This window comes from Leuresthes tenuis, unplaced genomic scaffold, assembly GCF_036924035.1.
Source record: "Leuresthes tenuis unplaced genomic scaffold, fLeuTen1.0.hap1 SCAF_17, whole genome shotgun sequence".
In the NCBI taxonomy this organism is placed as follows: Eukaryota; Metazoa; Chordata; class Actinopteri; order Atheriniformes; family Atherinopsidae; genus Leuresthes; species Leuresthes tenuis.
Genome location: NW_027325371.1, coordinates 20,162,392 through 20,190,338, shown reverse-complemented (window position 1 = coordinate 20,190,338; position 27,947 = coordinate 20,162,392). Strand labels below are relative to the sequence as shown.

General features: G+C 44.8%; 3 protein-coding genes across 5 annotated transcripts; 1 reads left to right on the top strand and 2 right to left on the bottom strand.

Moving 5' to 3' along the window:
* The first annotated feature begins 288 nt into the window (after positions 1-288).
* On the top strand, positions 289-10,367 carry ubn2b (ubinuclein 2b). Of its 2 annotated transcripts, XM_072369658.1 has the most exons (17): positions 289-940; positions 2,297-2,416; positions 3,356-3,460; positions 3,655-3,786; positions 3,879-3,985; positions 4,090-4,588; positions 4,908-4,978; positions 5,058-5,187; positions 5,274-5,380; positions 5,468-5,578; positions 5,665-5,808; positions 7,026-7,076; positions 7,157-7,199; positions 7,362-8,636; positions 8,823-9,030; positions 9,563-9,631; positions 9,869-10,367. In XM_072369658.1, the coding sequence occupies exons 1-17, from the start codon at positions 629-631 to the stop codon at positions 9,913-9,915; spliced, it is 3,531 nt and encodes a 1,176-aa protein (XP_072225759.1). In that variant the 5' UTR covers positions 289-628; the 3' UTR covers positions 9,916-10,367. The 2 variants fall into 2 exon arrangements, with proteins under 2 accessions (XP_072225759.1, XP_072225760.1); XM_072369659.1 differs by lacking the exon at positions 9,563-9,631.
* A 194-nt stretch (positions 10,368-10,561) lies between these two features.
* Positions 10,562-12,329, bottom strand: trir (telomerase RNA component interacting RNase). Of its 2 annotated transcripts, XM_072369660.1 has the most exons (4): positions 12,209-12,329; positions 11,487-11,888; positions 11,090-11,161; positions 10,562-11,009 (listed from the first exon to the last, which is right to left on the bottom strand). In XM_072369660.1, the coding sequence occupies exons 2-4, from the start codon at positions 11,793-11,795 to the stop codon at positions 10,902-10,904; spliced, it is 489 nt and encodes a 162-aa protein (XP_072225761.1). In that variant the 5' UTR covers positions 11,796-11,888; positions 12,209-12,329; the 3' UTR covers positions 10,562-10,901. The 2 variants fall into 2 exon arrangements, with proteins under 2 accessions (XP_072225761.1, XP_072225762.1); XM_072369661.1 differs by having other exon boundaries at positions 11,505-12,328.
* Positions 12,330-13,402: 1,073 nt separating this feature from the next.
* Positions 13,403-27,647, bottom strand: hook2 (hook microtubule-tethering protein 2). Its single transcript, XM_072368418.1, has 22 exons — positions 27,448-27,647; positions 24,835-24,917; positions 24,342-24,414; positions 24,158-24,208; positions 23,930-24,062; positions 23,649-23,716; positions 23,270-23,335; positions 23,058-23,138; positions 21,733-21,899; positions 21,005-21,145; positions 20,323-20,524; positions 20,072-20,182; positions 19,798-19,885; positions 18,475-18,541; positions 17,987-18,124; positions 17,331-17,418; positions 16,815-16,849; positions 16,638-16,720; positions 16,105-16,208; positions 15,391-15,498; positions 15,230-15,301; positions 13,403-15,154 (listed from the first exon to the last, which is right to left on the bottom strand). Exons 1-22 carry the CDS (start codon positions 27,490-27,492, stop codon positions 15,026-15,028), a joined length of 2,133 nt encoding a protein of 710 aa, XP_072224519.1. The 5' UTR covers positions 27,493-27,647; the 3' UTR covers positions 13,403-15,025.
* Positions 27,648-27,947: the final 300 nt, after the last annotated feature.

Sequence of the window (27,947 nt, the reverse complement as noted above, 5' to 3'; positions counted from 1 at the left end):
TCATCCGCATAGGTATGGTAGTTGACATTGTTGTCTCGCAAATGTTTTCCTAAAGGACGCACGTAAAGGTTAAATAAGAGAGGGCAGAAAAGCCACCCAAAATAACTCAAAGCAGGGCAAAGGGATGCTTTTAGGTGTCCGGGCATCGTGCCTGTGCAGAACAATTATTTCCTCCACATTCGCGCTTATCTGTCAGGTGGGCGTGTTCCAGCGCTGCCATTGGACAAACGCGGTTCCCCTTCCTATTCGGCTTCCGCTTTCTTTTCATACGCACGCCCAGCCTATGAATAATGATAATAATGATCAAGATGGCTACTATAGAATCCTCCTTGCGGTAGCTAAACACCAGTTTCATGGAAACACACAAAACTGCGATTTCCTTCTGTTTAAGACCCTCGTAGGCTACGAGGGCTGTGCCGGGGATAAAACTATATGGATTAAAACGGGCCGAGAAGAGATAAAAGTCGTTGTGTTTGCTGCAGCACTCATTCCGAGGAAGCTAACTAGCAGCGCACCTAGCTAGCTGTACTTGTCGACCGTCTCCAGCTTAGCTTTCCAAGCAGCTGCCGCTCAGAGGAGCGTGGCGCTCACCGTTTTGTGTGCCCGGTCGTCGGACGCAAAGCGTCAAATGGCAGAGCCGAGGAAAGTGCCGTTCGTCACTCTCTCATCCTTCAACACGTCGCCGCCGACCCCTGAGACCAGCAAGAAACGCCGCCGCGAAGATGAGGCCGTCGACATCACTTTCGGGAAAGATGGAGGTGGAGATGCCGCGGCGGTCGGGTCAGGAGGTTGCGGAGGTCTGTTTGGCAATACGAAAGTAGGCGACGCCGAGACCGGGAAGGAGAAACCGACCGTCCGCCTCAACCTCTCACTGAGCGAGCCAAATGACCGAGGGTCCTCCGAGTTCAACTACGGCGAGCTGGTCAACTCAACTCCTCAGGTTAGAAGAGACTTATAAACTGTAGGCACCATTATGCTAACATGAGCGGGGGCTAACCTGACGAAACTTCTGGGGCGCTGCACTGGCTGTACGCGAGGTGCATATGTCGCGCTTATAGAGCCGTTCTTACTCGCGGAGTTTTACCCTCTGCTGTGTTTCTAAAATACTAAAAAGTTCCAAATGGTCTGAGCTTTCTTCTGTTAGAACCTCCTGAGCTTCACGTCACGTAGAGCGGATGGTGAACTGGCTGAAGCACTCTGTGTTTACAAGTGACAGTGAGTTACAGTCGGTTGAACGCGAGTTAAACACCGCAGCAGACATGATTTAATTCATGCATTTAGGAACATACCTAAGGTGTGTATTGTTTTAGTTTTTTGTGACATTTTTTGAGTTTTTTTTTTTTTTTTAGGAAACCGTTATAAGTAGGGGAGAGTGGGGTAAGAGGGGCCAGTGGGTAAGTTGACCCACCCTCTGTATCTTGGCAGGCAGCCAGTCACAGTCACGTGACCTTTAGTTTTGGAAGCACCCATCATTTCTGCCAGACTGTCAAAAGAAGGGCATGCGAGGAGTGATAAGTACTAATTTCCTTCCAAAGCAGTTTTTGAGTTGTCCTGTCAAAAATGTTGACATATCAGGGACAGTTCATCCTGGTCTAAAACTATCCAAGTGGCGTCACATCTGTAACCAAGCAACCTGGATGGATGTTTCCAGATGTGAAACTTGGACGTCTTTTTGCATTCGACATAGACTAAAGGCAGCAGTTTTTGAAACACAATTATTGGTTGTGGCAAACTTCATTTATTCGTCCTACCTTTTTTTTTTTTTTACATGTTTTTGTTACAAACATCACGTTATGATTTTTAAAGCATAAAAAGCATTGGTTTGATTTAGATTCAGTTAGATGGTCAGTTTACACCCGTACAGTGCAACACACTCACTCACCAGGCCCAACCCGAACCTGGGTCTAGTTTATGTTTATGCATTTGGCAGAAGCTTTTATCCTAAGCAACTTGCACTCATATCACAGCAGCATAAGGAGGTAGTTCCTTCCATGTGGATTCAAATGAAAGGCAGCAATCTTACCACTACCCTATCCAAAAAGCTGTATTTCCACAAGCCTTTGTCAGAAATAGATTCAGATTATTTCATATAGTTTTGCACACACACTTTCTGTTCTAAAGTTTATTTGGTAAGTTTAACCTCTGCTCACAGACTGTTTTACAGTAACACATGGAGCATATGCTCATTAGAAAGTTTGAAACGAACGTGGAGCTGCTTTAAAGAAAAGCTGGCTGGTGTGTTTTGTGAATTTTGCGATGCTTGTCACTCTCACTGTTCATTTCTTTTTTTCTTCAGGTAAAAACCACGGCACCTAAAGGGCTTGCTCCTCCGCTGGACCCCAGCGACCCCTTTGCCGACGACGAGAAGGAGAGACGGGAGGTGGAGGAACTGGCCAGGAAATTTGAGAACAAATATGTAAGTAGTGTAGACTTAAGATTGTGTGTTTATACAAGGGATTTGGCTTTGTCTGTAGTTTCGGAATCCGTACTAAAAGCCAGCACCACTAAAATTCAGCAACTCTCCGCACTGATGTAAGAAACTTGGCAAACAAGAAAGGATCTGTGGGACATCTGCCAAATGTTGCTTTGTGGAGTTCCATTTTAGTTACAGGAACGCTAATGCAAGGCATTCAAATTAGAAAGTGAAAGGCTTGCTAGGTTGCATTGAACCACCACAGCAAAGTATACAACCCACTGAAGCTGACATATGTGGGTTTTATCTTTACTGAAAGACTGCTGCAGTGAGGTGATACACATGCGTATGAGGGGGAAAAAAGTCCTGGTCTTAAAGTTCCCTTAAACGGGCGGTGAAAACTGTATGTTTCCTGAAGGCCCAAATTGGTCTAAATCAGGAAGTTGAACTGAGAACAAAGATGGCTTCCTGAAGCCCCACTTTACACTCTGCTGAGAATGCTGTGGATGGAGCCAGTGGTGGACATCAGAAATGTCTTCTTACAAGGCTTCAAACATTTCCTCCAGCTTGAGATAAGTTTGTCAGTTTGTTCTAAATTCCTCTGACGGTGTTTGCAGCTTGATTATTTTTTTTTTTTGTCAGGTACAACTCTGATCATTGTTTCTGATCATCTGTAAGCAAACATGACTTCTGCTGGAAGCGGCAGCTGCCCCGTTTCAGACAGAACAGCATGTTTGCGGCACAAATGATTGCGTTTGTTTTGGTCGGTTAGTCTTGTAGACATACAAAATCAGGCTTCTCCAAACCAGACTAATAACACTCGGAAAAAGCTTAATTTACGACTCAACCAGACAGGGCTTTTGGATCTTGTGACATCTCTCGGATTTATACAGTTACAGCTCTCTGTTATTATTTGAAAGGCTTTCTAATCCTTGTTTGCAGGGAGGAGGTGGTACAAAGAAGAAGAAGAAGGACAGGATGCAGGATCTCATTGACATCGGCTACGGCTACGATGAGACGGACCCTTTCATAGACAATTCAGAGGCTGTGAGTTCACTCAGAGTTGTTGGCTTTGCTTGAATTATGGATTGACTTTTTAATCCTTTTTTTTTTGTTTGTTTAACTGCACGGCCGATACAGTTTAGTAATATAAAGTGTATTAAATATGCATAGTATTTAATATGATATGTATCAGTGGTACAAGAAAGCTGGCAGTAATGTGAATTTTCTCTCCACCTCAGTATGATGAGCTGGTGCCGGCTTCCCTCAACACAAAACACGGAGGCTTCTACATCAACACGGGCACGCTGCAGTTCAGAGCCGCGTCCGACTCCGAGGAGGAAAACGCAGGCGCAGAGGGCCATCCGTTCAAAGTAGGTCCCTTCCCTCCGCTCATGTATGATGTGAAAGCCATAAATAAGTGTAAGTGTGCCACACTGAACCGGATTTTTGCACCTGCCTGCAGAAGATGAAAGACGGCGAGGAGCGGGTGATTAAAAAGCGACGGAAAAAGCAAGACGGTGGAATCCTGGAGGACAAGAAACCCAGAAAAAATAAAGTACCAAAGCCCGGGTGAGGTTTTGATTACATTTCTTTTTCTTTTGTTCTGGTTCGGCTCAGAGACCCGTAACTATATGAAGCACTGCTCAGGTTCTGTGCGTCTTCTGTTCTGGCAGAGTTTCGGCTCTGAACGTTCACCGGCCGGAAAAGAAAAAGAGGAAGAAGCTGATGAAGGATTCTCTGAACCTGGCCAACATGATCCGTCGCTTCACCCGAGAGAAGGAGGAGATGCGCAAGAAGAACCTGGCCGCCGTCGCCGGCCCGCCACGACCCAACGCCAAAGTGCCCAACGCCAACAGTGCACTCGCCAACACCCACAACAAGACGGCTGACAACAGCGACTGCAACATGGCCGACCTGACCGACGACCAGGCCGTGATGTCGCTGCTCGGCTCCGCCAATAACGACATTCTGCAGGACATGATGGGCGACCTGGACTTCAGGATGCTGGACTCTCCTCAGCCCTCCAGCCCAGCGCAGGGAGAGAACGGATCCTTCGGGATGGGAAATAAAGCAGCCGTGGGCCGGGTGTCGCAGGTTAATATGCTGACCCCGCCTCCTCTGCCCTGCGGACTCCCAGGACCACTCACAAAGCGCATTGAAGACTTGAGAGCGGTATGAACTATAAGTCCTGTTCTATGCATGAGTGACATATTGCAGCTCCACAGCGTTGTGTGCACGGTGGGGTGAGAGCACCCAGATTTTAATGCACGGTTATAGACCATCATTTAGTTTTATTGTCACTGTAGAAGGTTTGAGTCAAAAGGAATCGCTTATTCAAAGGTTGCCTGAAACACCTTTTTGTCCAATTAGATCTTAGCAGTTGATCTTTTAGATTTCTGACTCTACCTCAATGGCTCTGTTCTTTGAGAAATCTGCACAGCATTAACAGAGAATTGACTTAAATTAGCCTCGTTTCTGTCCCTAATCGCAGGCGTCCCGGCTGTTTGATGAGGAGGGCAGGAAGAAGTTCTTCACACTGGACATGAACAACATCCTACTGGAGTTAGTATCGTTTAGATTTGCATTGTTTGCAGACCAGCGTAAAAGCAGGCAAATTTAAATCTGTCCGTGTGTGTGTCAGCATCGAGCTGCAGGTTCAGGAGCAGTCTGTGGACGTGCGTTCAGCTGTGTACTCTCACCTGGAGGCCTTTGTGCCCTGCAATAAAGAAGCTCTGCTCAAACGCCTTAAGAAGCTCAGCCTCAACATACAGGTGTGTGCCAGCGGTTCACTTAATTTAACCGTATCTTGTGTGCCCATTATGTGTGATTTCCGACCTCACTTGTCCGTGTCGCCCAGGACGACCGGCTTCGAACGCCCCTGCTGAAGCTGAAGCTGGCAGTGTGCAGCGTGATGCCCGAGCAGATCGCTCGGTACAACATGGACTGCATCGCTAAAGTGGCAAAGTAAGGCGACAGCTGCGACTCTTATTTTAGCCGTCGGAAGTGTCTCTGTATACGCTCGGTATGTGACGTCTGCTCCTCTTCTCGCAGGCAGCAGTCTGAGGAAGGAGAGAAAAACGGGTCGGATGACGACGATGAGGAGAAACCAGGGAAGAGGGTGATGGGGCCTCGGAAGAAGTTTATTTGGGACGAGAAGCTCAGGTGAGTTTAGCCGAGAACACGCATTGAATAGACATCATTCCATATGATCTGTTATATTTACGGAGCTCTTGTCGCCGTTTCCACAGAGCGTTGCTGTGTGACTTGGTGCGAGTGAAGCTGGGCTGCTACCAGCTGGAGGGAAAGACCTCTGTGTCTCTGGAGGACTACCTCAAAGCCTTCATGGAGACTGAAGTGAAACCTCTTTGGCCTAAAGGGTGGATGCAAGTCAGGTGGGTGGAGCGTGCTAAGTAGCCTGAAACATTTGCATGAGTTCAACAGTAGCTTTAACACCACATGTGTGCAAACCCCATTTCCAGAGATGTTGGGAGGTTTTCTAAAATGCAACTTTCAATTCATCGATTTGTTTGAATCTTTATTGAACCGACAAAAGTGCAAAGAAATTCGATTTTCCACTGATCAGCTTCACTTGAGGTAGAAAATATAAACCGATTCAATAACAGTAGGAAGTCAATGACAGCCAAAGGCTTATAGAATAAAGAAGTGACTGCTCGCTACTTTGTGCCCAAAAAAAAAGTCATCGGGAAGTTTAAAAACTTTCATGATGCAAAAATTGCAAAGAACTTTGATGGTTCAGCATCTCCAGAGCAGAACATTGTGATAAGATTCTCAGAGCGGGAAGGCCAAGGATAGAAAAACATGGTTGGATGCGTGCAACCTTTGAGCCCTCAGGCAGCTCCGCATGAAAATCTGTCACGTCACTACGGTTGATGTATAAATACATCGGCTCGGGAGTACCTTGGAAAAACATTTTTACTTAACACAGTGTGCTGTCGCAACCCGACACTGTTACACAAGAAGGAAACCGTGAATCAACTATTGAAACACAGTCGAGCTCGTCTCAGATGGACAGAAAGACGCTGGACACGTGTTCTGTGGTCGGATGAGTCCACGTTTCAGCTGCTTTTTGTGGGGGGGGGTAACAATTTGGGTTCTATATGCCAAAGATAGAGAAATACCCTCCATTTGGTTATCAGAGACAGACTCAAAAGCCAGCGTATTGGAATTTAGGGGAGACGTATGCTACCATCAAGATGGCGTCTTTTCACAGGAGGGCCGTGGTTATTTCAGCAGGACAATGCCAGACCTCATTCTGCACATGGCTTCATACACACTGAGTGTGTGTGATTGACTGACCCGTCTGCAGTCCAGATCTGCCTCCTATTAAAGATGTGTGGAGCATCACGAAGAGGAGGACCAGACAACAGCTACAGACTGTAGAGCAGCTTTTATTCTGAAAGAACCGACACGCATTTCCTCTGAAAAACTCCCAAAGATTAGTCTGTTCAGTTCCCAAAGGATTAGTGTCATTAAAAGAAGTGCGATGTAACACAGAGGTACACCTTTACATTTCTTTTTTTTTTTTTCATTTTGTTGCTGCCATCTAGTTCTGAATTTCTCTTGTTTTTTTTTTTATTTCTGTTTGCAGGATGTTGTTCAAAGAGAGCATCATGGTTCACGGTCATGTGACAGGCTTCACGTGAGTCTTTTTCTTTTCACCTGTTACCACTGACTCGATTCGCTTGCTTTCGCTCACTTCTTTTTGTCATTTTGCTCCAGAACAAAGAAGAAGATGGTCTCCACTCCGAAGGCCAGGCCAAAGGTTAGTCCTAAGTTTAAAAACGGTCATCGTGGCGCTTTTTAATACATTTGAGTGTGTGGATGAGGTGCATAACATATTGAACCAGAAACAAAGAGAAGTGTCTAAAGTTTAGGCTATTTAATAGTTAGTGTAAATGTTATTTTTCTTCCTCTTCACTTCCAGGAGGCATCGTGGGTTCAGCGGCCCACACCGTCAGCTGGTGCCGCTCCCTCCCCTGCTGCCCAGGTTGCCAAGCGACCTCCTCAGTCGGAGGAGCCCATATGTCTTGATTCCCTCGATGAGGCTCCCTGCCTCGACTCCATCTCTCAGGCCCTGGCCATCCTCGGCAACGCAGCCAAGGGCCTGGCCCAGGGGGACAGTCCCCCGTCCCCGGATGGGCCCAAGATCGCCGCCAACCCCACAGCCATCCACGCCTCGCCTCTCCTCCAGCAGCAGAAAAAGAACTCTGTCGGCACTCCCAGCTCCAACGCACCTCACTACATCTCTACCTCTTCATCTGCCCCCACCTCTCTGTCTCGGCCTCCCTCCACCACGTCCTCTCCGCTGACCTCAGTAAGGGTGGATGGGATGGGGGTTGTTAAGGGCACAGTGCAGGCACACAGACACTCAGTGTTGAACACTCAGAGACCTTTGAGTGTGGGTGTGACAAAAGCAAACATGCCTGCCTCAGTGTCCCCACCTAAACCACGTCCTCCACCCACCGCATCTCCGCTTGTGGCCCCAGGATCAAAGATGGGGGTCTCCACTCCCCCTTCTGGCCTTCTCAAAGGCAGCAATAATAAAGCCAACAGCGGTGATGCAATCATCATCACATCGCCTCAGTCTCGGGTGCACACCCTTTCATCGCCCTCGCTCTTAGTCCCCAAAACCTTTCAGACACCTCGCCTGCCCCACACCTCACAGACTAAATCCTCCCCCTCCCTGTCTCACACACTCCCGAGTGTTCAGCCACAGCCGCAATCTAACTTTATCACCCCCATGCACGCCACCCTTACCAAGTCCACCCACAGCAGCGTCCCACCCATTGTCAAACTCACCCCCCGCGCCCCCAACCCCACCATCACCACCACCACCTCAGCCTCGGCTTCCATTTCTCAAAGCCCTCGGTCTCAGGCGTCCCCCTCCGTACACCAGTACACTCAGAAAACCCCAGCAGGCTTCCGCCCGCCGTTCTCAGGTACCCCGGGAGGAGCGACCAAACTGGGGCAAGGCAGCTACACTCCTCCAAGCAGCCAGAAGACCCCCAACATCAACAACCCCACCAACACCAGCCTTATAAACACCTCATCCATAAGCAAGCATTCAGGAACTAGTGCCTCCCCCACAGTGGCCTCTGCCTCCCCAGGCCAGCGACAGAGGCCCGGGGGCGGGACAGCTCAGGGGGCAAAGCCAGTTGTGTCTGTTCCATTGTCATCGGTCTCGTCTCAGTTGCCACAGGTTCGTACGCGCAGCGTGGGAAAATATTTCTCTTAAAATCACATAAAAGAATAAGACATCGTCGATGTGTTTTGTTGCCGTCAGTCTGGGTTTTCTTGTTAACGGTTATTAATGTGCTTTCTGACCAAGTCTATTGGGAATATCCGGCCTGTTGCTGGTTATAAGAACCTAATGTTTTCTGCTCAGGTCTCCACGACAGGAAGCAGTGGCCTCATAAGCTCAGGCTCAACCCTTCCGCTGGGGTTCGGGATGCTGGGGGGCCTGGTGCCCGTATCCCTGCCATTCCAGTTCCCCACGATGTTAAACCTGCCTCAGCTGGGCTCAGGAGGCTCGGGGGCAGCGGCCGGCAGCTCAGCAGCCAGTAGCAACGCTTCGTTCTCTGCCCTGACCCAGAGTGAGTAACGCCCACAGGGCAGAGACGCTTTCACCTCATGCCGGTTGTGGTTCGAACTGGTAACGGGTGCAAAATGTCATAAATGGTATTATTTGGGAAGTGAATATCAGCTTGATTGAGTGTTAACATGCAGACACATTGGTCAGACTGTTTGTGTGACTATCAGTACGTTGTTCTGCCGCTGTCTGGATGTTCATGTGCAGGTCTCGTTTGGTGTTAAATGTTAGCATCATTTGTTTTATCGTACCGTTTGTCTGAACGTGAGCTTAATGTGATTAATGTAATACATAATTCCATTTTGTTTGCTTCATTTCCCAAATCTCATCTTTTTTTCTTCTTCTACCAATTCTGTAAATCTCCTGTTTCTGCCACTGATCTGGCCTCATGCTTTGTCTTCCTCCCCTCATGTCTGGTTGACAACATCCTTTCTTATACCTCCACCATCTCCTTTTCTTCTCCTCCTCACCCCCTTTTTGTTTGCCCCCCCCCTCCCCTCCTCCTTGTTTCTCGTTGCCCTGTCCTGTCTCCTCAGATCTGTATAAGAGTCTCCAGTCAGGGTCTCAGGTTGCTCTGCCTCCTCACTTGCAGCTCGCTTTCTCAGGTAAAATCTGACCCTCCCTGAACCTCAAAGCCTGCTCCATCTCTCCTCTGTTGCCTCTCTTTTCAAGCGTTTTGTGTTCTCTTGTCTCGGGTTGTCTGGTCCTGTTCTGTTCTCTCCTCATCTGTTGGTGGCAGCATGCCTTTATGGAGTCACTTTCGCTGTTGTCCCAAAACTTACGTGTGTCGTCCGGCAACACTTTCACTGACATTTCAAGCTCTTAACTGTCTTTTTGTCCAGACGTCAGTCAGAGCCAGGGCGGGGACGCTAAGAGGAAGACTCTATGATCCAGCGGGATTCCCAACGCTCATCGAATTCTGTCCGGCAGAATGAGAGATCTGGAGGAACCGGGGACGAGCTACACTTCCCTTATCAACACCACACTTTAATAACTTTTTCAAACAATTTATCTCCTTCATAGAGCTGTTAAAAACTAAATGGCAAGTACAGTTTGCCAATGTTTACATAATAGACCTATATCACTGTGGACAGGGAAAAGGAATGAGTGTGATTTCTAGGTGAGTGAAGGTGTGTGAGTGTGTGTGTGTGTGTGTGTGCATGCTTGAGGGTCTGGACCTGTTTGACTGGCTGGACTGTGTGTGCCTTTTGTACATCTCCCACTCTGATGCATGGTCAGTGTGTCTACTTGGTGCTGTTTTTAATCTTAATTGTAATTATCACTGATACCTGTATGAAATGTAAACTGCAAATTGTTGAATTTGAGCTTTTTTTTTTTTTTTTTTTTTTTTTTAAATGAGAGCTGTACATGTTTTCATTGTACTTGAATTTTGCTTCTGTATAGAACTCAAGCCTACTTTTAATTAAAATCCTTCTCTTCGATGGAGCAACTCGATGCGAGTTTGGAATATTTCAGCCGAGAGTCAGGAGGCCGCCGCCCGTCAGCAAAGTATCCGCAACAGAGCCAACAACACATAAACAGGCAGTCGATTTAATTGAAACCTTGGGTAAGCAATCAAATCAGTTTCAACTGGAAGGTAACACGACAAATTTTGAAGACACGTAGTTACCAATGACAAGTTTTTTTAAACACCTTTTGAGACCGGAGCCAAAATGGCAGCACAAAAAAACAATGAAGAAAAAAAACCAAAAAAAAAAAACCAAGTGTGTCACTATAAGCAGTTTGTGAGAGACAAAGATGAATGACTTGAACTGGCAGTATGAGAGGGTCCAACTCAGCCGGCTCTCCCGGAGCATCTCCCAGCTGGGTTACTCCTCAAAGCGTTTGTCACCTCCCGTTCTCCTTTTCGGGAGCCTATTTGACCAGCGGTCTGGTTTTATCGTCGTCGCCACACTGGTGGGCTTTGTATTTTTTTACCTCGGCCATGTACTTAGACCAAGCATCACTCCTGCCCGGCTCAGCCTGCGGGAGAGGAGGCACAGGTTACTGGCTGCAGCAGTCAAAAGTGCACAAAACTGAGTCAAGAGCAAACGCCTTCTTACTTCTGTGTCCGTTTTCTGCTTCTTCGCAACCATGCCGGTCTTTAGGAACACACCGCCTCTGCGCTTCCCCACCTGGGTTAGGGGATAGAAGACTGAAACCGTTACAGGGGCCCTTGTAGGTGGACTGCCAATGAAGGAAACTACACCAGAGCAGAGGGACTACATTTAGTCTCCTGCTGCTCCCCCAGTGAAACCATCACTAGTGAGGAGCATCCCTAATCTTTACTCAACTATTTCTTGCATATTGACACTAGTGTTATATATAGAAAATATGGTGATAAATACTACTGGCAATTATAAATGACATCTGAGTCATTTCACAAAGTAAACTCAAGAGCCAGTTAGTGTAGGTCTGTGAAATATGTGCAATGTGACTTGAACTACTGTCTCATCTTACAACTGCTAAACCCCTTACAAAGCTCGTCACAGGAGGGGCCTTCTTTTCCACTGAGGTCTGTCCTTGCTCGGTGGGTCTCGCATCTCCACCCGTTTGCTGCGTCTCCTTTTTTCTCTTCTCCTCCTCCATCTTCCTTTTGAAAAGCTCCATGAAGCTGCCGTCGTTGGCGAACACGTTGGCCGCAGGAATTGAAGCTTTACTCGCAGTCTGTGCCGGGCTGCTTGACGGAGACGCGGGGCTATCGCCACCCGAGTCCCCGCTCATGCCGCGGCTTGTCTCGTATTTGTCGTGGGTTCGCTTTGGATCCATTGCTTCTGGGTGTAATTTTCCCAAACACAGTCCAATGACACAAAGCGGCAGTGTTTGACTCGTGCCAAGTATCGCTTTGTCGCAAGGTAATAGCTTTAAAGAGAAAAGACAGCCAACACGCTGTTAGCCGGACCACTCTTAAATACGAAAAATATTTTCTTATAAAAAGATGCAGGGCCCACTTTTCCAAGAATAAGGCAAAGTTAAAAAGAAAAAAAGAGGAACAAACGATTTACAACGTCAGTCGTGGCTCATAAACGTTATGTTCTGACGAAAACAAAAGCAGGCGCTGGTTTGGCGGCTAACGTGGCTAACACTGCAGGCTAACACCCGGTTTGGTGAGGCCTTTGCAGACAGAGAAACTCGAATTCCTGCGTTGAACGTATCAATGTTTAAAAAAAATAATAACTTACGCCACGCGACAGAATTCAAATACCCGCATCACGTAGTTAAAAGTCTGCAGATTTTATTCATCGCTCCTCGGTAACTTTAGCCACCCATCACCGTCGGTCCGCCATCTTTAATTTGATCGCTGACGTAGCGGCTGTGGCGGCTGCTGCTGTGCCGGAAGTTAAACTTAAAAGATGAAAAATGGATATTTTATTTTATTTATTAAATAAGAATGTATTTAAACTCCCGAGTGTATGACTGAAATTTAACCGTACTTAGATTTTTTTGTGTTTTAACTCAAATAATTCAGTCAGTTGTTCTGACGGTTAAAAACGTTAAATCGAAGGGTTTATATGCTGTCAAAGCAACCCAAATATGACGACATAAATTTATGAGAAACACGAAGGTACACCTAAGCAAGCTAATTTATGTGGGATTAATTTGTTTTCCCTATCTCTCAATTCTGAATGCAAAATGGATTTTATATACACAAGTTGTTAGTCTGACGTGGTAATATTTTCAGTATATAAAATTGAAGTAATTCAACAGTATTTAGATTATTATCTTCTATTCCAGTGGCTTAAGAAACTTAAAAAGTGCCACATATTTTATCTGACTACATTTCAAAGTGATCTGATCCAACCCTGGAGGTGTCCAGTATTCGTCACATTGGATTTCATGTCACTTGTAATCAAGCCAATCACCTTTATTCATGATAGAGAAGTTAGCTGGGTTTAGACCGTCGCGAGACATGTTAGTTTTACACTGCTCATGGTGTTATATTGCAGTGGTAAACGGCTGCCTTTCATGGTCCAATTCCAGGGCAGACATCAAAAACATTTTAGACTAAAGAAAGGTTGTAAAAAGAAAAGACACAACTTGTGCCCCTCACGTTATTATTTGTTCTTATTCTTGCTTTGGTGACTGTTGCCCACCAACACCAAAGTCTGTCAGCTCTCTTTGACCTATGCTAGTGGAAACTGGTGTGATACTGCAGATAAACAATGCCTTCCCCTCTCAGCTGTTTTGGCAGTTGCGCAAAGGATGTGAGAAGTTTGACTAATCAAAGTGGCCTTTGGATTGTGACAGGATTAAAGTGTTTCCACAAGTGGGCCCTAGATGATTTAAAAAAAATAAAAAAAATTTTCTCAGATCTTTCTGGCATTTAGAAATCAATACAGTGTCAAAATGAGTGGAAAAAAAAACCACCAGATGTCTTGTTTGTCTTAAGATCCCATTTATTTGTTGTGCAAAAGTAGAACAGACAGGACTACAAATCTTTAACTTGCCTCAGATCCCTGTGTCAACAGCAGCGTGCTATAATCTACTCGACCATACAAAACAGAAAAAAAAAAGTTTAAAAACCCCTCACACCATGCAAATGTGCCGCAGTTATGACTTCACACCATAAATATGAATAACGATAATGAAAAGTAAATACAAAAAACGTGCGCAGACAACAGCAGGCCTGCGTAGATCATAGCACTAAAAACATTTACAGGGTAGTACAAGTCACAAAACTGCAGCTCTGATATGGGATATGCAAAAAAATAAAAGATTAGTTTGAAAAGGAAAACTGGAGGTAGTGAATAAAGGCAGATTTAGTGTTTGAACAATGTGCCGTGTCTTTCAGGCACAAGCTTTTTTTTTTTATCCGCCACTCACTTCCTGCCAACAAAAGACCAGAGAATTCCAGTATTGCACCGACAAGCGAGTTTACTTCCAGTTCAGTTTAACTGTAAATGATGCCTAGCAGCAGTAAACAGCCATTAGCTGAGTCACTGTTTTTAAGTCTCATCGTTAAAGAAAGACCGCCTATCCTTGCGCTGTCCAGTTTTACAGCATCATTCATCAGGCTAAAGTGGTGTGTGCATTTGGGTCCAACTCACCGCCAGGTAACCTCTTTTCAATCTTTGGATGGATGAGGATTCGAAAAAAAAAAATCTTGAATCAATAATTACAGCTTTGGGCAAAAAATGAGGGCGATGCTAAAGGAAAAGAAAAAATAAATAAATTCACCAGTCACACGAACCTGCAATTTCAGCTTTTCAAAATCTATTTTTGATTTTAAAAAAAACAAAGGAAAGTGACACAGGAAACATTTTAAGTCAGCCTAATCCATAAAGTTAATCTAGTCAGTCTTTTGCTACCTACCCTTGTACGGAGAAAGTGCTTTGGTGTGAAAACTCTGAAGAATTCTAATAAGAATATTAAGTTTTAAACAGAAAGATTCAAGTGAAAACAAAAGACATCACGACTGACCCCCACTGTAGCACCTGCATGATTCTTCACATTCAAACAAAAGCTTAAAAAAACTACAAGGAAAAAAAAAAACTAAACCATACATATGTGTAGTGAAAGTGACGGTGTTCTCCACTCGATATGCTCATATCAGAACAGTTGGTGTAACTGTATGTCTTCGGCAGTGATTGCAATACCACTACAAATGCGCTTCTTGTCGGCCGCATTTAAACTGAAACCCTCTATAAACTGCTTCCATTTAACCGTTTTTTTTTTCATTAAAAAAAAAAAAAAAAAAAAAAATGATTGTGGAATCAGGACTGAGTCCAAGAGGCTAACAAAGAAATAAAAGTCACCTTAAAAGGTGAGTAAGCCCTCCTTCCTCAGCTCAGTAGTACCTACATCCTCTGAGGCTCCAGAGAAAAATCAACATTCTAATACGGTTATGAGCCAGCAGGGGGCAGCAGCAGCATGTGAAAACATAAAAAAAAAAGAAAAAAAAATAGATTGAGGTGCAGCGATCAAGTGAGGGCATAAAGGCAAAGATGCAGAGAGTTCAGATGAAGCGGATCGTCTCATCTTCGTCCTGCCTGGATGTCTCATCTCGGGTGGTGTCGCGTCAGGCCTCTCCTGGCGTTGGTGGACTGTCTCTGCTGAGCGAGGAAGGACATGGCCTGGTTGGACGGACCGAGCCGCTCGGAAGACATCTTCTGATGCAGCGCCATTCCCTGAGGTGGACGTGTTGACAGTGAGGAAGCGGTTGGCGCTCCATGAAGGTGCTCTCTGTGCGTTTGTACACCTACCATATTGTACCATGCAGAAATGATGAGCTTCTCCTCCTGGTCGTGTCTGACTCGGCTCCTTTCATAGTCATGCTGTGAGAAAGAAAGGACACATCGGTATGTATTAGTGAGATTTGTAGTACCAGAAGAATCGTGTGCATCTCTGTGTGGAGGGTTTTTACCTCCAGATGCTGGATCTTTCTCTCCTTCTCTGTCAGCTGATTTTTCATAGCCTCGATGTCAGGAGACACAGTCGCCGGCTGCTGTTTAGGATCCAGAGTTTTGATCACCTGCAGACAGAAGACGCTTCTGAACCCAAAACTCCACTGACATTGCATTGCACTCCTGAAATACTGTCAAAGGACCGACTTCTTTTAATGAGACAAACTTTTTTCATGTCTTCTACTTGCCCATAATGCAACCAAACCCGATTCAGTTGACCGAACAGACTACACTTGTAGTTTCAAGCTGATGGAAGCGCTTTAGAAAAAAAATTGGTACGCTGACAAAATCTATGATCTGTATAAGTGGTAATAAAAAAACTAAGATGAAGCCTGATAACAAACACTGACATTGCAACGATATCATTATCGCAAATGTTTTTGCCCTGATGATCGTGCTCAAGTGAATCCCAAAAGAATCCAGCCTCTTTGCCAGCTAACCGGCAAAGTGCTGAGCAACCGACATTCTACAGAAAAACACGAATTGGAAAACATTCTTAGCTTCCAACACTTCAACAATTAGTCTTTCGGTTCTCAAACGTTCGTAGCGAGAAGGCGAGACATCTCTTCCCACTTTAGCTTTAATTACAGATTGTGTTTAAATTATTCGTTAAACTGCATCTCGTTTTATTTACATTCTTCAGTGTCTGACTGCTAGTGGAAACGGGGACTGACCGTTCTGGCTTTTTCCACATAGCGTTTGTATCGCTCCTCCATTTGCTTCATGTCCTCATCCTTCTTCCGAAGGATCTCCTGGAGTTCGTCGATCTTCTTGGCCACTTTGAGGGAGAAAAAGGAAAACCAGCAGGTACACAAAGAGGTAGAGTTCACATTGGGAGCTACGTTGTTCAAGTCAGAGTCGATAAAGATCGGCTAAAATCGGACCTCATGTGAACGTGATGGCACGTGTGTTAATTAGATACCTTTGGGCAGGTGTGACTCGTCTCAACAAGGGAAAAAAAAAAAAAAACATATTTATGAGATTCGGGGGATTAAGACATGAATCATCTTGAAAAGGAAACTAATGTGTGGGTGACTTTTAGCTCTAAAGGATGGAAACTTTAGTCCTACCATGTGGGAAGAGATTTAGAAGGAGTAGAGCTGCAGGTTTATGAGAAAAAGCAAAAAGCGTCTTGGAAGCGAACGTCCTTACTGACGGTGCGTACTAACACACCGGATATAAATCTGGTCTAGGACTACATGCTTACTGTTGCCGTCCACTTTGGGCTCCAGGTCATCGATGACCTCTCTCTTCTTTTGGAGGTCTGAGTGAGCTTCGTGGAGCTTCTCCCTGAAACGGCCGCACGGGAAAAAAAAAAATTCATGTGAAATCCTTCATTATCAAAATAACATAAATAACCAATAAGAAGCAGTAAAACACTTACAAATGCTCTTCAAGCTTCTTCTTCAATAAGGAGGACTTCAAAGAAGAAAAAAAGAGAATGAATAATACTTTCTAAATGGCACACATTAAAACACATACACACACAGTATAACCAGTGAAAGCCAAGCTGTCAAAGAGTCAAATCATGGGCCAGTTGGACAGAGGGCGGGCCGTACTTACGATGGCCTGATTTTGGCAGAGTTGACGGATGGGGGCAGGCGGAGAGAGACAGACAGAGAGGGGCAGGCGTTAACGGTGACTCACCACAGCAAACATGGGTTAAAGTCCCACACAAGCACGTATCAAAAGTAACGGATAAAACACCCAAGTATCAAAAAGCCAAGTGTTTTCAACAGTTTTCTTTTCCAAATACTCAGTGTGCCATTCAAATACTTTCAAATAATGTAAGAACAACAAAAGCAAATATCAAAAACATTACTGCTCATTACTTTCTTAAAGGGGATAAATGTATATCGATGAAAAACGAGACTTCAGAAAAGCAGATTACTCCACTCACGTCCTCGTTCTTGATGCCCTGCTCTTGGAGTGCTTTTTGGAGCTCCTCGACCTGAGAGCGCAGCTCTGCGATCTGCTGCTGGTTCAACCTGGGAAAGAAAAGTTTTATTGAAGGGACTGATAACCCAACCGGAGGTGGATGGCTCACAGTGAGAGGTAAACGATAAGGTATTAAGTAGCTCCACTGTGGGTGGGAGATGTTTGTGAACCGTCATGTGGATCTTTCTACATCTGCTGTACGAAGCCATTCTCTGCTCTGCTCTGCTCTGCTGAGCATGCTCACTCCTCTCTTCTCCTCCTGTTACTGTTGCTGAGGATGCTTCCCACACCCTGGGCCTGGTGTTGCAATGGACACACAAACACACACACACAAGTCCACCCACATGTCCACATGCCCCCAGGCATGTAAACACACACACACAATCATGGGACAATCTGGCTTTCTGCTGTCTGTCCTCCAGCCCTGCCCACACAGCTCCGCTGAACACACAGTCCAGAGGGTGAGTTGACATTTAGGCAGATATCACTCCTTCCCTCAGCCAAACCACCAGCTTAGTGTCCAGGAACACACAATATGTTGGTCCTGAAGGCAGAATGGTTACTTAACACCGCTGAAACCAGCTGGGCTGCGTGTTGCGATCCCATAGGTACTCCTACCTGTTCTGAGTTTCCAGGGTGTTCTTGCTGCGCTGAGCCTCTTCCAGCTCAGCCTGAACCTCCACCAGTTTCTGCCTGTAGGTCTCCTCCTGCACGCACAGCATCTTGTTTTCGCTTTGCAGACGCACCACTGTCTCCCTGTCAAAGGAACAACAATGAGAAGAAAGGAAGGAGACGTGGGCCGAATAAAATGGACCAGAGAACGGTGGAGAAGGTAAAAGGTCCGCTGAGATGACCGGGGAGTGGGGGGGGGGCTTTTATCCGCCAACGCCCAAGCCAAGTGTGCCATGTGTCACGTTTTCGCTGGCCAACTGCACATTCAACTTCTAAAAATACACCGTGGCTGTCTTTGTATGAGGAACACACAGCAGGAGTGGGATGATCAAAGTTACCCCAATGAAAGTTTGCAAGACTTGCTGTGTGCGTGCGCACCAACTTACACGCGTTAGCTCACACACAAACATACAGCAGAATAATAACGGACATACTTGAGCTCGGTAGGCATGATCTCTGCAGCGAGGTTCCCCACAGTGACACCGCTGTCAGACAAGTCTCCTGCGAGACAAAGACAGAGACGCCAGCATCAGTAAGACACTTCAACTTCATCAAAACTGATTTGTCTTGCTAAAATCTGGAAAATTCCTTAAAATACAACAAAAACTTAATTATTTCAGAAAATATATAAAAAAAAAAAAAAAAAAGAATCTGAGTCCATCAATGCAGTGAAAAACAGTTGGGAGCGAGACAAAGAAAGACAAGCGTTTAATAAGATATACCAGCATCAGCGCAGATGAACTGCCGACATGCACGGGTGACAGGATTAGGTATAAAAGAAGAAATCCACCAAAGGGCATCGGCTACAGAGCAGAATATTATGGAAAGATTCTGGGATTCAGAGCCTGGAGGCCAAGGGCGGAAACCGTTGTTGAATGTGTGCGACACACTGCTGAGATCTCTGGACACGTACTCATCTCAGATGGACGGAAAGACAGTGGACATGTGTTCTGTGGTCAGAGGAGGCCACTTATCAGCTGGTTTTCAGAGAAAAAAAAAAGAAAGCCTTTGGGTTCTGTGTGCCAAAGATGAGAAAGACCATCCAGACTGTTAGCAGCAAAAGGTGAAAAAGCCAGCGTCTGCGATGGGTCGGGGGTGAATCAGCGTCAGGGGTGTAGAGGACTCCATATGTGTGCGAATATTGGAATCTATAAGAGACATGCTACCATTAAGCTGACAGCTTTTCCTGGAAGGTGAGCGATTATTTCAGCAGGACAAAACCAGACCTCATTCTGCACGACTGTTACTTTCTGCCTGCAGTCCAGGTCTGTATCCTATTGAAAAGGTGTTGAGCATCACAAAGAGGAGGATCAGACAACAACCAGACTGCTGAGCAGCTTTTATTCAGCAATAACGCACAGATTCCTCTTTCCTCAGTTCCAAAAACACTTGCTGACTGTCAGTAGACGAGCGCTGATGTAACATGACGCTAAGCAAGCATCTATCCCAACTCTTTGTTTTAATCAGTGCATCAGATTTGAAATTTGTTCTTATCAACAATGATACAATACAACAAAGTTAGTCAGTGAAGTGACTGAAAATGATGGGTCTGTTAAATAAAAGTTCAAACCAACTAACAAATAACAGAATTAAGTATTTGTTGCGTTTTAGAAAGTTTCTCCAACTTATCTGGAAATGATGCTTTTTGGAATTAAGGATTACGACACACATATTGAACCTGACAAATGTTCTGCTTTGTTGCTTTTAATCGTTTTACCACTTCATGTGCTCCAACGGGAAGTGTAATTACAGCTCACCTGCTTCACTCAGACACCTCTGTTGGACCTGAGCACACCTGAGCTCGTCATTCGTCTCCCGCAGTGTGTCTCTCTCTGAGATCAGGCGCTAAACAACAAAACACAGTCGGACACAAGCTTCAGCTGATATTCAGTCAGTCTCACTGTTAATCAGTAGGTTACAGGTTTACACAAAGATATTAAGTTTGAGCAAATTTGAAGCGCTGTCACAAGCTTAAATCATGAATACAAGTGATATTATCCCTTTATCATTCGACAGTGTACAATAATGCACCTCTTTCTCCTTCTGCAGCGCGTCATACTTGTCAAAAAGGTTCTTGTACTCAAACTGCCACTTCTCAGCTTTCAGGGCCTCAGCTGAGTGTTTGGAGTGCAGCTCGTGAGCCTGCAAGTCAGAGAACATACAGTCGGCATGTTTTGGCCAAAAAACACACAGAAGCCAGACTCCGTTTCACACCACCCGCGTGTCGGCCCACGCCCTCCGGCCCACGCCCTCCGGCCCACGCCCTCCGGCCCACAGCTTGCCTGTCTCTTGTAGGTGTCCAGCTGACTGCGCACAGCGTTAGCCCTCCGCAGCTCCTCCTCCAGCTCGCAGGTGCGCTGCATGTAGACGGTGTTGCGCTCCTCCAGGAGGCGCACCTGTCTGCGCAGGTCTCCCAGATCCTCCAGCTTCCTCTTGTACGTTTCCACCAGAGCTTCAAGCTGATTCACCCGGTCAGACGAGTGCCTGCGAGGGAAGGAGGAAAGAAACACCATCTTTAGTTCAAAGTATTTACGGTCATATGCACCTAATTACTGAAAATCCACCGATGTTACTTGTGTTGATGCATGGAATTAACACAGCTCTCAGAGACGGAACATGAACAAACTATAAATTCTTTGTGGATTTTGGTCCTTTAACTACATTCGTTAAACAATTCTAGAAGAGCGAGCTCAACAATAATCATCATTTCAATACTTACCATGTACATATGCTCTATAAGAAAACTCTTTGTATGTGAAACACTTAAATTATGAATGAATTGCATAAAAAAAGGCGAGCGCAAACCCAATTTTCTGCAGTTTGACTGTCAACAAACTTGTCAGTTTGAGGAGGAACTGGGACACAAGTCATCACATAACACTGAGTGCATTTATAATTTGATCAATCTTTTGGCTTCCTTGAGTGATTAAAAAAAGAAGGAAGGAGAGTGAGAGCTGCTCTCACCTGAGAATATCCATCTCATCTTTGAGAGCCTGGGCGTCCTGCGCCAGGCACGTCAGCTCCTCGTTCCGCTGCTGCAGGTCAGCCACCTCACGCTCCAGCATCTCTGCCCGCACCCGCATGTCATCTCTGCTGTTCTCCATCCTGGCAGGGTTTATACAAGTGGGTGGACTCAAAAGTGCTGTAGTGAGCATAAACCTCGAGGCCCTCATTTCTTTAGATTTTTGCTTCCAGACTTTCTTATAATCTTTTAAAGTGGTCTTGATCAATAATTCTCAAGGTCTTTCAAAGCTTTTCTTTGGACATCAGCTGCTTTTCCGTTCATTTTTAGCCTTCGTACGTGACCACTTTCAGTGGCTTTTTCTTTTTTAGTTTGTTAATGTGGGATGTCCTTCAAGAAGCCTAGAAAAACTATCCCTGCAGACTCCTTAAAGAAATGAAGAATAAAAGGTGCTCAGACCAAACACTGACTTTGACGTTTGTTAGAATTACACAAACTGTTTTTGTCTCAGGTTTCAATAAATCGCTGCATCTGCTTCCCATTTTCCTGGCAATACATAAAGAAATGTGTTGTGGTTCAAGACTATTTGCATAGTACTATATCTGATTCTAATGTCATAAATACAGACTGAATGTTTGCTTACTGCCTCAATAGGCATTTGACAACATCTCCTAAACCCGACTTGTTTTTCCAGCTTAATTAACTTCCACAGTATGTGTAGCAACTGTACCTGTAATTCTCCTCCTGAAGCTGCTCCATCTGACTCTGCAGCAGCAGCAGCTTCTTGCCAGTGATGGCGGTGGTGGAGGCGTCCAGAGAGTCGCAGCGGCTCAGTCTCTCTTTCAGGGAGCGAACCTCTGCCTGCAGGGATGACTTCTCCTCCACACCCAGGGACAGCTGTTGGAGAGGAGGGGAGAAACAGAGCACCAATGTTGCACATCGAGGACTTTGGAATGGAAAATGTACTGTAGTGACAATATAATGCAGTGGTGTCCAAAACAGACAACCCCCCCTCCTCCAAAAAACAAATAAAAAGTCCTGAACACAGATTAAAAGCATGATATTATTAAGTATCCCAACGTAAGCAACTAAAACAAAGCATACACAAAAAAGCCACAGTGCTGTTAAAGAATAGCTTCACAGGAGAAAAATAAGATGTGCAGCGACAAACTCACCAATCTTGGTGCTAAGAGGACTTTAAACAATGCTTTGCTCTCATTTAACATGCTCTGCCATCAAAAGCTCATTAGTCAGCTGATATGCAATGTTCTCAGGCAGATAGAACTTCCTCAGTGCGCTTATCTTTACCCTTGAGGACTAAATCAGACCCTCGTGATGCGAACAGATGAATATGCATGGCTCAGTTGAGGAGCATAAGTAACACTGCTTATACTGTTAATAGCTGGCTGAGGAGAGAAGTTCTAACTTCAGGCTGATGAACTGGTTCGGCAGAAAATGGAAGGCTGCAGCATGAAGGTTACGTTAAGATAAGATTGTTTTGCAATAATAAAAAGAAAAAAAAGAGACGGGGGTGTATACGTTCCTACAAGACATATTTACAATATGAACACAGCGAAACCACACACTGAACTTTAAAGACAGATTGGACCAGTAACACTAAATAGCAACTAAAACAACACCAATGACTAATCCCCAACGCGTGGGCTGAGTAAGTAAACAAACAGGTGGGCTGGGAGCAGTGCAAATTATTGTTGGCTACTGCGCCATCCCAAGGCAATGTGTCCGTTTTATCTTTGTGTTATGCAACTACTGACGAGTGCGTCTTTGAAAAAAAAACAAAAACTAAATCAGTCCTTCTCAGGCAGCCAGTGGTGCAATGCGAGCCGAGAGAGCACAAAGTTTCCAAAACTAAGCTGCTTTATTAAACTAATGTGAGCTTGTCTGGCTGCTCTGTAAACAGACATAAGCTTACAGGCTGCCCCTTTAATTCTGGAAACTGAACCATCAAAGCAACCGAAAGCTTAATGATGACAACTTTAATGTTTTGAGAAACGTCTGCCACATTGGATGTAAACTCTTCTTGGCCAAACCAACCTGACGTTCAAGGTCTCGACAGCGCTGGCTCAGGTCCGCCTTCTCATCTGCCTCCTCACTGAGAAAATAATACTTCCTGGACTGCAAATACAGAGTGTGTAATCAGAGGGCATGTCATACTCACCCAAGCAGGCGAGTAAATACAAAAGAAAAAAAAAAAAAAACCTAACAGAACGCAGTGTGTAGTAAAGAGACAGATGAAAAGGTTTCACCTGGTAGTCAAAGTCCCCAAAGGTCTCTGGGCTTCCTGGTTCAGATGAAGGTTCCTTAGCTAACAGCTAACACAAAACAGAAGAAATAAAATAAATAAAAATGCAGCAAGCTCAAATTATGGCAATAATAAAAAAAATTAAAAAAAGGAACCCGTTGGCAGAAGCTGGTTCATTTAGTTTCTGGATATTTTTCACCCACTCTTACTGTACCGGTGCTTTTTAAGGATAAAAACATCTTCTTGAAATAGCACGGAGAAGAGATTCTGGGATTCACTTCAGTCTAAGGTTTATCCGGGCTTCTTTGATTGTGAATTAGCCATGACTAAGAGCAGGATTAATGCAAAGACAAGCGAGAGGATAAGTGAGGATGCTCACTCACCTCCTGAATGGCAGTCATCACAACATGCTGGACTGATTCCTCCAGTGTCATAATCTGCTGGATTTGCTCTGTGTTTTGGGAGAGGACAACAAAAACCAGTGAAGGTGCAGCCAAATACAGATTAACACAAATACTCCCCGGTTTCTATTATTGGACCATTCATTTTCATTGAACGAATGATTCAATAACAATGAACTGATAAGAGTTTTTTTTGTGAATGCAGCCTGTAGTCCCAGCTGGACGGAGGCTTTCTTTTCTTCCTTACCCAGAATTCAGCTTACCTTGTCTCTTCTCACAACTGACTGCACAGCCCAGTACGAGCTGTACCAGCTTCCCCAGTTCAGTGACATCTCCCATCTCTCCTATGAGGTTGACGTCAGGCAAATGCTCGTCGGACACCTGGTGACCCAGCACCTGATTATGGGAGAAAAGTTTGAGACATTAAGCTGTGAGCAAAGCAGTGAACTAGAAGTAAAAAGTTCTTAAGAAAACAAAAAGAATCCTCTTACATCATGGTAATATTCCAGCATGCTCTTAAGAATCTTTTTCAAGTTGCTGACCTGAAAGAATGAAACAAGAATAACCGTCTTGATGCTAATTTTAATCATGGAAAAGCAAGTTTAAAAAAAACATCTCGGTCATTTTAGGCAACCATAGCGTAATTCTGTCATGTTCCGCTGTTTCACAGATTACCTTGAGGCGCCAGTTGGCCTCGCTCTCCTCCTTGATCCTGCCCAGCCACGTCTCATTAAACCAAGAGGGGTCTCTGTTAATGAGAACACAGGGGAACAGCAGCAAAGATACATCACTGGACATTTAGATACACGTGAGGCCACAGGGCAGAGCGGCCCTCTGCCTCGGTCCTCCCGAGCACAATGACATTTGAGTAAAACTGTTCATTAAAGTTCGATGACGTGGGAATAATGGCGGAAAAAAAAAAAAACAGATTAGGGAGGCTTAAAAGAGAGAGAAAAAAAAAGACACTGTATGATCGTCACAACTCAGATTCCCTGACCTTACTGTTCAACTGCTTTAAATTTTTGCACAGATAATGGACTCTAAAACGCAGTAAAGTGCAAATCCAACAGATAAGCAAATCTGAGCGAGAAGGCAACAACATGGATTTGAATGAGTGCTGTCACTAAGTGACGCAGCACAACGAAATCCAAAGACTACGTATGCTTACATTCTGTGCAGTACGTGTGCAATGGCCACTCCGCTTGTGAGGTCGTGCTTGCTGTTGCATGATGGAACCTGAAATGTCTGTAACTGAGAATGAAAACATAAAGACTCAGTCATTAAACAAGTAACTCAACAGTCGGTGTACATTTCAAGCACAATGTCAAATTTGGTTGGTATGTGCTCAGAACTTCTCTAAAGTCCAACTACAAAGTTACCTGGACTAAATAAAACAAACAAAAAACCTTACGGCGGTCTAAAATTGATAAAGCATCATATCATATCAAACGAGTGTCATCCCCAGGAGAAGCAAGTTTTAATAATCAGGAGTTTCTCGTCTCCATAGCATGTCATCTTTCAGACTCGAGACGAGAAAAATGTCCAAAACTACACTATTTAAGTTTTTATTTGAGTTGTTCACAACATGTTTAAGCAAACACTACATACTTAATGAGAAAATGCCTCATTTGCACAGTCAAAATGAAATTTCCGAAGGGGCCCGATAATTAGCCTTTTTCCACCAAAAACACAGTAGCAGTCGTGATTAAATTCAAGATTGTAACCAACTGAATATCCTAAACCTTCCCCCACCCCAGAGAACCTGCTCTAAAGCCAGTGTTAGCCCTTGTGGGATCAATAACGTATCCATCTATCTTCTGGGCTACTCTAGAAATGCATCAAGTAAGAAATCTTGTGGCATTTGTGTTTTTAACAATATCTCATTTCCCAATTTGCACACACTCGATTCCTTCCAAACGTCCCTCCAACCAGACATGCGAGCAGAGGAGGTGAGGACAGAGACGAGGACAGAGGAGGCGAGGTGACGGGCTAAACTAAATGAGACAGCAGTGCCTGGCAGCTGTCATTTTAGACCAACATCAATCAAAGATTACGTGTGACAGATATATAATCTAACCATTGTTTGGTTGCAGCCTACTGGGGGTGATTAAAGTCAGGTAAGCATTAAAGGTGTTTTAGACAGTGTATGCATTTGTGCTAAATTCAGTCGCAATGTGGAATTAAAATGTCACGCCACCTTTGAACACGAGGATGCCACAAAGACTTCCATAAGGAATGACGGCCTATCCTTGCTTACAGTACTGAGTATTTGAGCCACCCCTCGCAGCTTTAGATTTTGTGTCCAAGCAGCCATTTTTTTTTTCTTCTAACCTTTCAAAATAGTCTTCTGCAACAGTTCTTAAAAATCTAAGAAAACTGGACAAAAGACGAAGTGTCAGGCTTTAAGAAATATCTACAGCAGATGAGCAGTATCTGAAAGGGATGTCTTTGGGAAAGAGGAAAACATCTACTGTTTACTGAAGCCTCATCAGAAATGGTCTCCATGGAAGGGTGGCTGTCAAGAGGCCATTCTTAAGGAAGGGAAACAGGGAGAAAAGGCTGAGCTGTGCCAAATGACACAAGAAGTGGACTGAAAATCAGTGGCAACAGGTCTTATGGAGGGATGAATCCTCCCCAGAGCCCGGACCTCAACATTACTGAAGCAGTGTGGGATCATCTTGACTTGATTACTGCAATAGCCTTCTTTATGGACTTCCCTCCACTCATCTTCAAAAATTCAAAATACATTCAAAACTCCGCTGCCACCTTCTCACAAGCTCCCGCTCCAGAGAACACATCACCCCCATCCTCCAACAGCTCCACTGGCTCCCTGTTCGATACAAGCTCCTCCTCCCCGCCTAGAAGTCCCTCCATGCCCTCCCCCAAGTAATCTTCCTTGAAATATATAAAGAAATTGGGGGGGTTTCTAAAGACTTGTGCACAGCGCTGTATTGCTTCTTTAAACAGATTTTGAAATGTTAAAAAAGTATATTGTTGATTTCTGGGTCACAGGAAGGAGGACAGAGGCGAGAGGACGTTGTAGGTTAATATTAGCCTAAAATGGACACTTGGATCATTGATCTTATAAACTGACACTTTGTTTTACCCATCTGTGCTGTCTCAGAGTGGGTGCAAAGGTTTTCAACTCATCCGTTCAGTGTGTCACTATTCTGTGCAATAAGACGTTTTTATCTCGGAACTTTTAGTTTGAGGTAAAGTTTTAAATCGAACAGCTGTTGTATGTGTGAGTAAATTTAACCAGCCCCTTTAAACACATCCTAAACAACAGATGTTAAACAGTTAAATGGGATTACAGACTTTAACAGGCTATTAATATCAGCTGGTGTTCAGCCCTTCACTTCACACTGTGGAAATGTGCCAAACAGGTGGATTTTCCCTGAGCTCGAGAAGAAAGTTCTCGTGTGTTGGATAACCTCAAATTGCCGTTTAAGTCTGTCAGCTTACGCTAAGCTGTTTGGGGTTGTTTGTCAAGCTCTCAACTTTGCTGACTTCGCAGTAACTTCTGATAGACCTCCAAAGTGCAAACTCACAACATGTTTACAGCTAGTTAGCTTGGCTAGCTACGAGAGCTACAACTACACAACGTCCGTCACCACTAACAGCTTGTGGGTTAGTTTAGTCAGTGAAGTGGATTTTATAGACTGTGTGGGCCGACGGCACCGAAAAGTTACGCCATATTACAGTTAATTTGACACCTGCTGTCACCTGTTAGCCGCCGGTTGTTAGCCTCGCTGGGAAACCTTCCTCATTTCCAACTTACCCAGGTTAACAGTGAGTCACACAGCTCGGCTTTATTCATACTCATTCTGCTGTGCACCGTGAAGCCCGCAGCAGCCAACAGAGAAGCGATAGATGTTGCCCAGAAGTCTGTTACTCGGTCCTGACACTTTCCACGTCAGACATTACCCAGCCATGGCCTCCCACTGCTGCTCCTGCCCGCTTCTCGTTTCGCCTCCTATTATCCAGGCGAGCTTCCGTATAATGAGCGTTACCTCGGTAACGGGTTTTGTTACGGGTCAGTGTGTCTGGTCACAGCAAATAATAGTAATTATGAGAACAATAGCCTTCTTTTTTTGAATGCTCTCATAATAACGTTGGCTTAAATTGTTGCTCATTTACCCGTGATTCAAACAGGAAAATGTTAGAGAGATGACATTTTTTAAATGTTATGTGAAGAGAGTCATTTACTCTTGTAAGAGCAGAAATTGAACAACCGTTTCTTGAAACATTTTAAAAAAGAAAAAGAAACAGCAAAACAGA

Excerpts from the sequence above, each read along its gene's own strand:
- ubn2b (XM_072369658.1), top strand. The coding sequence starts at position 629 with ATGGCAGAGCCGAGGAAAGTGCCGTTCGTCACTCTCTCATCCTTCAAC. Across the intron at positions 5,809-7,025 it reads AAAGGGTGGATGCAAGTCAG|GATGTTGTTCAAAGAGAGCA; the intron begins GTGGGTGGAGCG and ends TTCTGTTTGCAG. Across the intron at positions 7,077-7,156 it reads GGTCATGTGACAGGCTTCAC|AACAAAGAAGAAGATGGTCT; the intron begins GTGAGTCTTTTT and ends ATTTTGCTCCAG.
- trir (XM_072369660.1), bottom strand. The coding sequence starts at position 11,795 with ATGGATCCAAAGCGAACCCACGACAAATACGAGACAAGCCGCGGCATG. Across the intron at positions 11,162-11,486 it reads TTGTAAGGGGTTTAGCAGTT|GTGGGGAAGCGCAGAGGCGG; the intron begins GTAAGATGAGAC and ends CCCCTAACCCAG. Across the intron at positions 11,010-11,089 it reads AGCAGAAAACGGACACAGAA|GCTGAGCCGGGCAGGAGTGA; the intron begins GTAAGAAGGCGT and ends CCTCTCCCGCAG.
- hook2 (XM_072368418.1), bottom strand. The coding sequence starts at position 27,492 with ATGAGTATGAATAAAGCCGAGCTGTGTGACTCACTGTTAACCTGG. Across the intron at positions 24,918-27,447 it reads GTGACTCACTGTTAACCTGG|TTACAGACATTTCAGGTTCC; the intron begins GTAAGTTGGAAA and ends TTTCATTCTCAG. Across the intron at positions 23,139-23,269 it reads TTGGGGACTTTGACTACCAG|TCCAGGAAGTATTATTTTCT; the intron begins GTGAAACCTTTT and ends CTGTATTTGCAG.